This window comes from Penicillium daleae, assembly GCF_028827525.1.
Source record: "Penicillium daleae strain IBT 16125 chromosome Unknown utg000006l_segment0_segment0, whole genome shotgun sequence".
In the NCBI taxonomy this organism is placed as follows: domain Eukaryota; kingdom Fungi; phylum Ascomycota; class Eurotiomycetes; order Eurotiales; family Aspergillaceae; genus Penicillium; species Penicillium daleae.
Genome location: NW_026623154.1, coordinates 1,777,698 through 1,790,659, shown reverse-complemented (window position 1 = coordinate 1,790,659; position 12,962 = coordinate 1,777,698). Strand labels below are relative to the sequence as shown.

At 51.0% G+C, this 12,962-nt stretch overlaps 5 protein-coding genes across 5 annotated transcripts; 2 read left to right on the top strand and 3 right to left on the bottom strand.

The window, feature by feature from the left end:
- Positions 1 to 519: 519 nt before the first annotated feature.
- N7458_006384 (ATP phosphoribosyltransferase) lies at positions 520 to 1,725 on the bottom strand (the record flags this gene model as incomplete). Its single annotated transcript, XM_056909766.1, has 4 exons — positions 520 to 893; positions 971 to 1,462; positions 1,614 to 1,648; positions 1,709 to 1,725. The coding sequence occupies 4 exons, from the start codon at positions 1,723 to 1,725 to the stop codon at positions 520 to 522; spliced, it is 918 nt and encodes a 305-aa protein (XP_056765470.1).
- A 486-nt stretch (positions 1,726 to 2,211) lies between these two features.
- N7458_006383 (40S ribosomal eS28 domain-containing protein) lies at positions 2,212 to 3,126 on the top strand (the record flags this gene model as incomplete). The annotated part of the gene is made up of 3 exons (XM_056909765.1): positions 2,212 to 2,506; positions 2,688 to 2,771; positions 2,985 to 3,126. Coding segments are annotated over 3 exons (441 nt in total), but the record flags the coding sequence as incomplete, so codon positions are not given.
- Positions 3,127 to 5,176: 2,050 nt separating this feature from the next.
- Positions 5,177 to 6,304, top strand: N7458_006382 (uncharacterized protein; the record flags this gene model as incomplete). The annotated part of the gene is made up of 3 exons (XM_056909764.1): positions 5,177 to 5,179; positions 5,356 to 6,099; positions 6,161 to 6,304. The coding sequence occupies 3 exons, from the start codon at positions 5,177 to 5,179 to the stop codon at positions 6,302 to 6,304; spliced, it is 891 nt and encodes a 296-aa protein (XP_056765468.1).
- Positions 6,305 to 6,468: 164 nt separating this feature from the next.
- Positions 6,469 to 9,970, bottom strand: msh3 (mismatch repair protein MSH3; the record flags this gene model as incomplete). The annotated part of the gene is made up of 3 exons (XM_056909763.1): positions 6,469 to 7,968; positions 8,024 to 9,117; positions 9,172 to 9,970. 3 exons carry the CDS (start codon positions 9,968 to 9,970, stop codon positions 6,469 to 6,471), a joined length of 3,393 nt encoding a protein of 1,130 aa, XP_056765467.1.
- A 690-nt stretch (positions 9,971 to 10,660) lies between these two features.
- N7458_006380 (uncharacterized protein) lies at positions 10,661 to 12,451 on the bottom strand (the record flags this gene model as incomplete). The annotated part of the gene is made up of 1 exon (XM_056909762.1): positions 10,661 to 12,451. The coding sequence occupies one exon, from the start codon at positions 12,449 to 12,451 to the stop codon at positions 10,661 to 10,663; it is 1,791 nt and encodes a 596-aa protein (XP_056765466.1).
- Positions 12,452 to 12,962: the final 511 nt, after the last annotated feature.

Here is a 12,962-nt window from a genome sequence, read left to right as displayed (position 1 = left end):
GCCTGGCCTTTTATTTGCATCTTGTTCTCTTGTTTGGTTTGGTTTTTTGTGTTTTGAATGATACCACTGCTTATGCGCGCTATGATTTATGGATAGTGTCGGTTTGGATGTTTTGGTTTGCTTTACTGTATAATATTCATTTTCTAATCTACTGGAAAGGCATATAGAAGAAGAGATAGAAACTAAACAAGCATATACAAAGACGAACACGTCCTTTTTTCTTTTCAAACTCGCTATATTACCCAATCAATGCTCTATATACGTAATCTGTCCAGGAAAGATCTCAACTGCATTCTTTTTGATCCATCAGCAGCCCGAAGAAAAAAGAGACAAAAAGTGAAAAGAAAGGCAAAATGGAATAAAAACAAAGTGTATCCCAATCAAAAAGAATCATCAGGGAAATATTTCAAAAATACGACACTCCGCAACCAATCATGAAGCAAGAAATCCGGCTATAACCCAGACAGAGCAAAAGAAAAAAGGAACGAATACAACCCCAGACGGACTATTCCAGACAGTCTAGTCCGTGCGCGAGTTGGCAATGTTCAGAACTAAGATATCCGTTGCGCCGACCTTAATCAGCTCATCCATGACAGTCGCCACGCGCTTCTTCTCCACCATCGAGCTGACAGCCACCCAGCCCTCCTCCTCGAGGGCAGTGATGGTAGGTGCGCGCTTGCCGGGGGTGATCTTGGAGGCAACGGCGAGCCCGGAGCGGGGGATGTTGTACTGGCAAAGCACGAACTTTTGCGCAGTGATGACACCGCGAATGCGCGAGGTGATCAGGTTGAGGAGGTCGTTGTTCGAGTCGCGGGACTTGACGAGTACGGCGGTACTCTCGACCACGGTGTCGATGGCCTTGAGGCCGGCAGCCTTCATAGTCTCGCCGGATTCTGCGCGTAAAAAAGGGTTAGCAACATGGACGGTGGAGAGAGAGAGAGTGGAAATGATAAGCGCTCTATATACGTACCAACGAGATCGACAATACCGTCCGCGACACCGAGAGCGCAGGCAGCCTCGACACTACCGCCAACATACTTGATCTTAGTCTGCAGCTTGGAACCAGGCTCTGCGCCCTCAAGCTTAGAGAAGAAAGCCGCAGATAGGGCAGTGAAGCTAGTCACAACATTACGGCCAATCAACTGCTTCGCATCGGTGATGTCGCCCTTCTGGGGAACCTGCACCTGCAGCTTGCAGCCACCGAAGCCGAGGTCGAGGATCTCTTCGACGCCGGAGGTCTCGCCTGCGGGGAGGGTCGAATCGTGCTCGGCGACCTGGTCGCGGCCGGTAATACCCAAGTCTACACGGCCCTCGCCCACGAAGGTGGGGATGTCGGCGGCGGGCAGGAAGATCAAAGCAATGGGCAGGTTCTTGACCAGGGCGATGTCGAGACGGGTCTCGCGGCGGAATTGGATGTCGCAGCCGGCGAGGAGGTCAAGGGTGGCTTGTTGCAGGCGGCCCTCTGTTTGGGGAATGTGGTGTTAGTTTGCGAGCTGTCTTTCTTTGTACTTGCGCTTGCGTGAAGTCATTGACTTTATGCCTGATTCGCGATGCTTTTGCAGCAACGGCGTATGAGTCATGAACGGTTTGGGTGTAGATGAGGGGCTACTTGCTCTTGGGCACGGCGAAGAGGAGTCTTCCTTCCAAGCTGTAATGGAATTGAATGTTAGCAGATGGTTTTCAAGTGCTTTCTTCGTGACTGACTCACTGGTTGACGAGATCCATTGTGATACGTGTGTTGCGGCGCGGGGCACTCCGGAATCGGACTTGGTTTGGGGGAGAGTATGGAGGCCAACGAGAATAAGTTGGACAAAGAAATCACGTCAATTGCAAGAAACTGGCAATATGACTCGAAGTAATTGAAGCTGGGAATGCAATGGAGATTGGGAGTGGAAAGGGAACGGAGATGCAGCGCAGACCGGAGCTCTTTGCGGCAGAAAATTGGAGGGGCATTCCGGCAGTCCTCCGGTGGACTTGGGCGGGGACTAACTGCGGACTGTGGACCAGGGAACTGCGTCAGGACTGCGGTCAAGCAGGACGCTACACTCGTGCACGTGGAGAGAATAGGAATAGTACTTGAATTCTAGGAAACTACGATGAATCGCTGTTTATATGGGCTACATGATTGAGTATGACTCATTCTACTTCAAGTAGTTTTTCAAAAATAAAAAGAATTGCTAGTTTTATTCCAAAAAGTTTTCTGTTAAAAAGAAATTGTTCTTGCCTGAAGGACCAGGTGTCACGGTAGATCTCGCTGACTCATCACCAGGCCAGCCAATCCACCTTTTCTGCCTGACGGCTCAGGTGTCAGCAGCCCTGAGCCCTCGCGTAATTTGGAACCCACACAAGGCAAAATCATCTTCACATCCGCCTCTTCCTCCAAGTCCACCCAAAACTCCCTCCAACCTCGTCGTCCGAGCTCAACGCCCTCCACCCACCTTCAAGATGGATTCCAGCAAGCAGCCCGTCAAGCTCGTCAAGGTGACCCGTGTCCTCGGCCGCACCGGTACGTGCCTACCCTAAGAACAAGAAAGATGTTCTATTCCGCTCCGCTCCGCACAAATTCGAGATCCGCGGGGGTGTCGCTCATTGCGCCCCCCAATCGCCCGGAAATACAAAATGCAATCGAACTTGCGCAATTTCTGAGAGTCGAACGAGTGCTAATATGTGGTTTTCGTGGTCTCCAGGCTCCCGTGGTGGTGTCACCCAGGTCCGCGTCGAGTTCATGGACGATACCTCCCGTTCCATCATCCGTAACGTCAAGGGCCCAGGTATGCGATTCCGAACTTGTTCTACGTTTCCGAATTCCGAAGAAGAAAAGATACCCTATGGGGAGGATCATACAAGAGGAGGGAAAAACATGGAACTGGAACTATTGAAGATCCATCGCACACCATACGGGGGACTTTTCTCTTCTTCGGCAGACCCATGCACAACCCGCACGAAACATCAGTCGCTAACATATTTCCTTCCGCACCCAATAGTCAAGGTTGACGACATCCTCTGCCTGCTCGAGTCCGAGCGTGAGGCTCGCCGTCTCCGTTAAAATCCCCCAAAAAACGACAATTCACTCGCGCCACGTCTTTCATCTCTCTTCGTCTCTCGCATATCCCTCGCGTCCGGTTTTTCTTTGATCGTTCTTCGGCCAAAACTGTGTCCCCACTTTTCTTTCTTGACGTACCTCTGAACTCCCCCCGACTCCTTCAACCTCAATCTGCCGCGCCGCCCATTTCATTCCCCCTTCTCGACCTCTCGATGCCGTGCCTCTACGCTTTTTGATGATCGAAATTTGAAGGTGGAGAAAATCCTGGGTGGAATGGAACTTTTTTGCCTTTTCTGGAGTGATTCTGGTTGTGTGATCTTCTATTTTCAAAAGATTGAATAATTGAATATTTCCAATCAGTGGCCCCTGAACCCAAAAAAAAGTCCCTGGAAGTCGATCATGGGTTCTCCGAACGGGAGAGAGAGATGGAGAGAAATGAGCAGATTAAATCAAAAAACCCCCTGTTTATATGAGAAATGAAATGAGGTTGCGCGATTGGCTGGTGGATTTTGTGGGAAGGTCTTGGTCTGGTTTGGTCTGGTGTTTTACTACATTCACACGTCCTTTTGGCGTGCTTGCATGGGCTCAATGCGACAAACGAGGTTGTGATGTGCATTTTTTCTCCTTGCTATTTTCTTCTTGGAAATCTCCCTCTTTGGCCGGTTGTAAAGCGGTATTAGAAAGGAAAAGGACGCCAGCGGATCTACGACTCTGACCGAGAAAAAGAACAATGGGAATCCAGAAAAAAAAAAGATTCGAAACTACCGGTTCTACCATGTCCAGGGCGACTGCAGGTGATTCGTAGATCAATCTGATCGTAGACTACGGGGTAGCATCTATGGCATACGAATGGTGTATGACGTCTCTCCGTCGAGGTACTGTAGTAAAGGTTGACACTTGATACCTATCAATTGGTGTCAGCCCTGATGCCCCTCGATCTAGTGCTTATGGTGCCCGAGTCGTTAAGGTTACTGAGGAGGCTTATCTAGACATAACCTTAACGTTTACTTCTGAACCATCAGCCAATGTCCTTGACCTGTGTCTATCAAATGTATGGTGGAGAAGGTAACGGCCTCTTTCAGACGGCTGAACAGCATACGAAGTAGGTAGGGATTCTTAGTTGGCTTCCACGAATTATTCTTCGAGCATGGTCTACTCCACAGCCTCAATATTCCCTGATATAGAGTCAGATATTGACCAAATACTCGGATAGCATCTCCACGGGCATATTATTAGTATACAGAAACCTAGAGGATTGAGCTAGTCCTCTTGATCTCCTTGAACAAATCGGTATAAACTACTAAAATCTCCTACCTGGGGCTAGGTTCAAGATGACACCACCTGTCCGGAAAATAGATGGTATTCATATGCTGCTTGATCTCTCTTCAGCGTCTCATATGCCATCCGTGCTTATTTTACTACACGCCTGTGACTGCGTGTGGTGCTTGATTAGACCGGCACGATCTATATGATCGACTTCAGATCTCACGTCTAGTCATAGTGTGTAAAGATGTCTTATATAGTCATCGACTGTAATTCGTAAGTATGCCTAACGTATTCCCTACCACGCATGAGAGTCTGGGATAGTTCAGGCAGTCTGAGGCGTGCTCTACCTACCATCTGGATCCTGGAGCCCTCTCAGAATGATATTGTCCCCCGTGATAGAAAGGCCTTCAGGTTAAACAACATCGTTGGGCTATAGCTTCAATTAAACGACAGAGTTGTCATTGGAATTGAGAGATTTTAAGACGGAATTGACGGCTTGGACATCCAGATTTCAGACGAGCCGAAGCCTGAAGGAGAATACGAACTGCCGTCTCCCATAAGCATATTACCCTAAGCACTTAGGATAACTCTTCCTCGCAATCTCCGCATAAATCTGGGAAGTTCCTTATGCGTATAACGCATCGTTAGCTACGCCTTCTCACTATCCGTGGCCCCCTTCAAGGCCCAATATAATCAGTCTTTCGTCCTGCCCTCGTCACTTTCTTCCTTTCTTCCTTCACTCTTTCCCTCCTTTATAACTCTTCCTTCATGACCTCAACCTCACTTAACTTGCATCTTCCACTTAACGCCCATCAACATAAGCTCCTCACACAACTCCCCTGGTCATCTAATCTACTTCTTTCCAACATGGTGAGTGAGTTGATCACTACTGCTAGGGAAGATAGCAAAAAGACAGGCCTGAAGATGCAAGATCTTACCTGCCCTTGTTACTGCCGTCTCTGATGGAGAGAGATCCCATGGCCTTTTGCTTTGCTTTGCTGGTCACTTGCTTTCGAATTACCTTCGCTAACCCATCCTCTCTATAGGAATCCGGACCAGTGACCGGCAAGTCAACCCTCACCTCGGCCCTCTGCTCGGTCATCGCATCAGCTCTGGAGTCAGCCCTCAAGTCAAGCATCGGGGTAACCACCCATCCAACCGGTCACGCGATCGTGACAAGCCCAAACTCCACGACCGCCGCTGAAAGGGTATTCAAAACCCCAGAGCTGATGGCCATGATCCTGGACCAATTCGTTGGCAAGCGACGACGAGTGATCACAGGCAATCCCTTAGGCTTTGCAGACTTGACGTCCCTCCAGCGCTGCAGTCTGGTCAACAGATACTGGTGCCTGCACGTAATGCGAATCTTCTGGAGAAACCCCACTCCTCCAAGAAGTATCCCGCAAGCGTTGCACGGGTACCTGGAATCTGAGGGACCTTTTCAGACATCACTTGTCCAACGATTCTCCGGGGTCAAAGAGGGCCGGCGTCCGTTCTATGCAAACTGGGTGCTGAAGGCAAACCTGATGGTTGTTCAGCGGCATGAGCTGCGCGAAGCAAGCAGGCTCTTCCATGGATTTACTTTTCCCAAGTTGCGCACCTTGGTGATCTTCCTGGATCAGGGCACCGGGGATGTGTACTTGCCGGTCATCATTGCGCCCAACTTGTCGAGAATAGAGGTTGACTTATGCAAGTTTCGCACTGGTCCCTCCGACCAGTATGTGGCGTGGGAGATGGCTACGAGGGGCCCGCAGCGTCGAGCAATCGCTAAACTCGCTGACATTATTCGTGTTCGTATCCTGCTCCAGTTGTTCATGTTGAAGCTGCTAACATTTTCTGGGTTGCTATTAGGACCGCTATGCTTCTGCTCGACATGTCGTCTTCAAGGGTGGAATGACAATGGGCAAGCGGACGTTCAAAAAGTTCAAGAAGGAGCTGCCGGCTGCTTCGGTGATGTTTACAAATCCTCCAGGTTGGTGGAGCGAAGAAGAATAATCGACATTCTGATTCCTGCCACCAAAGCTGTGTATGCGATAGGCACTTCCTGTGCCCACTACCAGCCGTCATGGTGAGATGAAGATACATTGATATTATGAACATCATTATCCATGCCGAAATAAATGTACAAAAACAACATCCATCACCCCAATCCGGTTCTCCTACAACTGGTCCGCGCTAGCAAGCAATCGCTCAACCAGCTCATCGTCTGCAGAAGCAGCACCGCCACCATCTTTCACCTCCACAACTCTACCAACAGCTCCAACAAGTGCCGCCAACCTCTTCCTCTTAATCACCCCCTCCAACTCTGCACTCTTGGTCTTCGCCAACTCCAGCACAGAGGCCGGCAAATGCGCCAACCGTGCTACATTGAGGCCGTAACTTCGATGCGCCACGCCCTCGGCAACCTCATACAAGAAAGTGATTTCCTCGTCCCCGTTCTTGCCGCCCGATTCTGTGAACCGCATATGCACATTGCGCAGCTCCTTATTCGGGAACGAGCGCACCATGCGCGAGAGGTGTTGGTAGTGCGTGATGAAAAGTGTCAACGAGCGGATGTTCCGAACCATGTAGTCCAGCACGGCCTGAGCGATGGCGACGCCGTCATGTGTCGAGGTGCCACGGCCAAGCTCGTCGAGGATGACCAAGGAGCGCGGCGTGGCTTGCTTGAGAATGTCGGCTGTTTCAGAGAGCTCGACCATGAAGGTGGATTCGCCGGCGAGCATGTTGTCGAAAGCGCCCATCCGCGTGAAGACGGCATCGAGGAGACCTAGCTTGGCGGAGGTGGCAGGCACGTATGAGCCAATTTGGCCCATGATCGCGATGAGGGCGACTTGGCGCACGTAACTCGACTTGCCGCCCATGTTAGGACCTGTGACAAGGAGTGCTCGTGTGCGGTCCGGGTCGAGGTTGGTGTCGTTGGGGACGTACGTGTCTGTAAGAATGCGTTCCACCATCGGGTGGCGGCCCTGCTCGACGTGGAGGCATGGTCGCTCTGTGAATTCCGGCTTGACGTAGCCAGGTTGTTGGGCAATGACTGCGAGGGAGAGAAGACAGTCCAGCGTTGCGAGGGACTGGACACAATCCCTGAATGATTGGTATTGTGTCGCGATATCGCCGAGAAGCGCCGCAAAGGCCTTGTCACAGGCTGCGGCTAGAGCTTCCTTGTGCTGATCACGTTGGCGAATGAGTTGGATCACCTCTGGCGTGTGGAAGCGTGAAACCTTCTTCGTTCCGCTGACCTTGATCCAAGATGCTGGGACTTTCTTGATGGCTAAGGAATTGTTTTCGATCTCGATAAGGTATTCAATGCCAGAGACCGTCGTATACTTGACTCCCTTCCTTTGCAGACGCTCGCTGGCTACAGAGAGGTGCTCTTGCAGCTCGTGCTCGATACTAGCGATTCCGAGCTTTTCCTCACCAATCTCCTCCGTCTCCTCCTCTTCGCGGAAGAATGCGTACTTGTCATCATTCCGTGCGGCGTGAAGATTAATCTTGTCCAAGAACCGGGTGACGTCTTTCAAGATGGTTGGAAGGGAGGCAATGGCTTCGCTAATGAGGGAGGATTCGAACCCGGTATCTGCTGGAGACTTGACATCGGCGAATTCCATTGCAATTGTCTGCATAGTCTGCAGGACTGTGAGAAGCTCTGGCCGGGTGCACTTGAATATTTCAGTTAGCAACAGAAGAAATTACTAGGTTACAATGCATCCCTACCTTGCCGTAGTAGATACGGATCAAACTCTTTTCCAAGTCACTCTTAATTTTACCCAACAGTCTTCTCACCCGCTCCACAATCACAGTGCGTACGGGATTTGTGAGCTCCTCTATCGCGTCGGCCCGCTCTTCAAGTCGTACCTTATCAAGCAACGGCCGTCCCACCCAGCGCCGGAGCAACCGTTGCCCAAATCGCGTATGTGTCCGGTCCAACGTCCAGAATAGACTACCCTTGGCCGAGTGATCAGTCTGGTTCTGGTAAATCTCCAGGCTGGCCAGCGTATTTCCATTCAAGAGCATATGTGACCTCGCCGAGAAAGGTTGGAAGTACTTTGTTAGATCAAAAACATGTTCGAGTCCGTACTCGGTCATATGTTCAATCATAGCAGAAAGACAAACAGTAACATGTTCCGGTAATTCAAGGACATTCTGTAGCAGCTTAGCTGCATGAACATCCTCTTCTGTACCAGTAGCTTTCATTTTCCCGGCATAAAAGCCAGAAACATGACTATGCGCCTCAGCCGCAGCGGTCTTTTTCTTCGGTGCCCGTTCAAGACGCACCGCATCACCGAAGACATTCATTTTGCTCCCAGACAGGTGCCGTACAAGCTTTTCGCTGGCTTTCGACATCTCTCCAACAATCAGAATCTCACAAGGTGCAATGTGCAGCAGCCGGGTCTCGATCTCGCTGCGCATAAACCCATCTTCAAAGTCGTCGTAGATCACGTCACCCGTGGCAGGCTGAACGGCAACAACACCAACATGCACTCGCTCATCATTGCCCCAACCTTTGGCATTGGTCTCTGTGATGCACAGCATGTAGCCCGTCGCCGGAGACGCGCCACCGGCCGCAGCAGCCGGGCCTTCAATACCCTCGACATCGTCGATGTAGGTCCCCTTCGTGTACAAGTTGGTCAACTTTCGAATAAAAGGCGCATTGCGGTTATCGCCCGCAGCCTTGAGCGCTGCTGTCTCAATCTGCCGCACGACGCCAACCTTGTGGCCCGCCGTTACCAGGCGTTTCACATGAACATGTAGCCGGTGCACGGGGATACTAGCAGACGCGAAGCGGTCGAGGTGTGCCTCCGATGGATCTGCAGGTAATCAGCTTGGCCCCGATGGTCACTCGGAGTAGAGAAGGAACATACGCTCGTCAAACCGGAATTTCCCCGGGATACACACAATCCCAAGCTCCTTCGCCGCAATACGAGCATCCTCGCCAAAGAACCGGAACTTGTACCCAACCTCAATCACCAACACAGTCTCCATATGCTTGCGCTTGATCTCGATGACTTGCTTCTCCATAGGCGTAAGCTTGCCACCCTTCTTCGCTGCACCTTTACCCTTAGTCGGAGGCGGGGGTGCAGGTTCATCTTCATCCTCCTCTTCTTCGCCCTCAGCCGCGGCGCCAGCAACGTCACTGGCGGCAGTCCTCCCGATTCCAATCAAACAATCAGGACCGCCGAGTTTCCGTACAAACTTCTGGTGTAACTTTTCTTTTTCTTTCCTTCGTTCCGCCTCCTCTGGGTTCTCGGCTTCTTTGCTTGGTGGCGCAACGGCGGGCGAGCTCTGGAACTTGAAGATATCGGTACGCTGGCTGCTGCTGAGTTGGGAAGCCGTGATAAGGGGGATTTCTGTCGGGACAGCAGCTAGCTTGTTCTCTTCTGCGGGAGAGCCATTGGTTCGAGCTCGTTTTGAGGGTGGAACCACGATGTCACCCTCGTCCTCGTCTTGCTCCTGTATGGGGACTGCGCGTTTCGGCTCGGGGCTTGGTTCTGTTGGAGAGGCGGGTCTCTTCTTTGATGCCTTCTCTGCGGCAAGCTCGGTGCTCCCCGCTGCAGGCTTCGGTGTCGAAGATGGCTTTTGTGTGAAAAAGCTCGAGATGGTCGCCTGCTTTCGTTTCAAGGACGGAGAAGATGTAGAGGATTGGGAGGAATTCGGCGCCATCTTGCCCGGCGGTCCCGTGCAAGACAGTCAGAAGATGATGAAATAGTTGATCAAATCTGAGGCATCCAAATTTTGTGGGGAGGATGATACCTTGATTGCGCCTTCTCAGTTGGCATTGAACTCCGCAATCGCCGAGCTTGACGCGTTGGAGACGCGATGGGCGATTAATTGGTTGCTGAGTCAGCGTCTTATCGGACGTTATCAGAGCTTCGGCTTCCAACAATCGATCGAGTATTGACAAGGTTCTACAATTCATCTTCTAGCTTGGAAAAACTAAAGCACCAAGGTACAATCGTAATAGACTATTCATTGTAAGGCTAGTTACGTTAGTTGCAGCACGATCGACTGTCCGTGCAGAAAACACATATCCATGCCCCGCCCATTGCCCTTAAAGGCCATCCCTCAACCTCATAACGATCCAGATCAATGATGCCATGCGTTCGAAAATGGTGCAAAGGGAATGAAATGAGAACGTGCATAGTTCACAATCACAGCCATGATGGCACGAGTTCGAACTGTTGCAAAGAGAGTGAAAAGAAAATGAATACCGCTTCTCGTATTTGTGTACATCGCTGCGATGAACGTTCCAAATCCCCCCAAAATTATGGATGCCAGGAAACAATATGGACGGCAGTTGCAACCGCAGATGATCTAGTCTGCCCAAAATACTGCACTGGCGGTTGATAATATCTAGCATCTGTCATGAAGGTCCTGCTCAGAAATCGTAGCGTCAGAGGACACAGCACGAGACGAGGCGGCCCAGCCACTGTTGGCCACAGTGACATCTTCGTCATACGATTGATGCTCAAACATGGCCATCTTTGAAGTAGGAGCAAGCAGGGGATTGATCTGGTATCCATAGTTGTTCCGAGTATCAGTCAGACTAAATCCAGCAGCCGAGGGGTCATTGAAGTAGTATCGATCATCGCCGTTCATGTTCGAAGTCTGCGTGTTTGAAAAGGGCGACATCGGATTCCAAATTAGAGGGTCAATTCGACCGTGAGTGTTCAAAAAGGGCTCAATATTTTCCTTGCCCAGTGGAGACTGAATGGTATGTCCATGATTGTACGAGTCTTTTGGTTTGCTGTCGAGCATAAGTCGGGTTGGAGTCAGCGTGCCCCGAGAGGCCTGTACATCGATCGGCTGACCGCTGTGATCCTGCACCATAGAGACCAGTCTGTCTTCTCTAGCCTCGTGGTCGTCGTTGTAGACGGCAAAGCCAGCCCGAGTTCGCTTTCGGAATGTTCGTGCAGTGAATCCCAGATCTTCTTCTTCTTCACCATCCCAGGCCGATCCGAAGGGGCGCTTATGATAGATGGAAACCTCACGTTCATTGTTTTCCAGGACATGCTCTCGCACATCACGGCTTTGAGGAACGTCTCTTTTGACACGCTTTCTGTCCTTGGCAAATGCAACGTTGGGGTCGTTCTCGCGCAATGCACCCTGCTTGCCGCGGACGGGACGTTTCTTTGGGATTGGGTCCTCGCCTTCCACGGGGCTGTCATCGTCGATGTTGCCGGTAATCACACGTTCCTTCAGTAGGGCTCCAGCGGAGGAGAATATCTGTTCGGTGGGCTCCACCAGTCGAGAAGTCGTTTCCATTTGCTTCAAAATGGTGCCATCTTTCTTCTGGTTGCGCTTTCGTCGCATTTGCTGCGTGGCTGCATCAAAAATGTCCATTCCGGGCCACTGAATACCCTTCAGTCTTGTCAATTCATCGGGCCCATCGTTTTCATCATCAAATTCACCAACTGTCTTGCCCACATGAGTTCGATTGTCACCAAATGACTGCGATCGATTAGCTCGCTGTTGTGACGAGATGGCCTTTTGGATATTGCGAGTTCGCAGAGCCCTCGGGGTCTCCAGGAAGGATGTAACTTGACTTTTGTTGAGATTGACAGTGTCGTGCCCGTTTCCGCTTGCAGTTTCAGTGTTTCCGGCCGAGTAAACCGAATCATGGTCGAAGTAGGCTTCCAGGCAAGGATCAATAGCAAGAGCCACAGATGTAGATCGAGTGGCGTTGGATGAATCGAACTCTTCAGCGGATGTCACACTCCCAGTATTCGCTTCATGCATGCCAGGCGTGTAGGGCTCTCCGAGGCGAGGGTCAATGTTAGCTGGGAGGGGAACCATTGCATCCGAGTGAGCATCAACAGGATGGGCTGGAAGGGGGGCTCTCAAGGTGTGTTCGTCTGTCGATGGACTCGATCCGGTCTTTTTTCCAGATGATCTTCTCTTGTTCTGGCGGTCGGCTTTGGAAGCGTCCCGGTCGGACAGCAACTGGGTAATGTTGTTGGCAGCGTACCAATCGTTGAATGCGTTGGAGAGCTCGGCAGCCTCAGCATCCTGGTGGCCCCGAACTTGAAGCTTGAATTGATGAGCCAAATGGGCCTTGGATGAGACGTGAGTCAAAAGATGAGACACATCGCTGAAGGCGGGCTGCCGGGGGCAGATGATGCATTGCAGCTCCGAAGCATCCATTCTTCCAGATCTAAGCCCGGAGGAACGGCTGAACGGAAGTTGCATGCAAGAGAAATGGAGAATGAAGCTAACGTAAAGTCTCAAATTGAGCTGAAGATGAAGGAGCGATTGACACGCGGAGGAAGAAGGGGTGGATGAGAGCGAAGTGGAGAGGACATGGTGATGGTCAACAAGCCGGCGAGGCCGTCGGGGCAATCGCGCGGCCCTCGCCAAAATGGAAAGTTCAGAACTCAAGGAAGCTGCCAACCGGTGAATATCGAGACTTAAATTTGACAGCCGATTCCATCAGCAGATTTTTGCTATCTTGGTGGATTTCTCGCTAGATAGACAAAATGATAGGTACAGGATTGTATGTGCCACGATGTCTTAACAGCCATTAGGCCATTGTGGGATGGTATGAAGCGGAATAAGTCAAAGTGGACATTGCTCTCCTCCTGCCTTGTATCCCATAGTTCATGAATAAAAGGATCAATGGGTTATTAGATGGCAGGAGGGGTTGAAAACAGAAGAA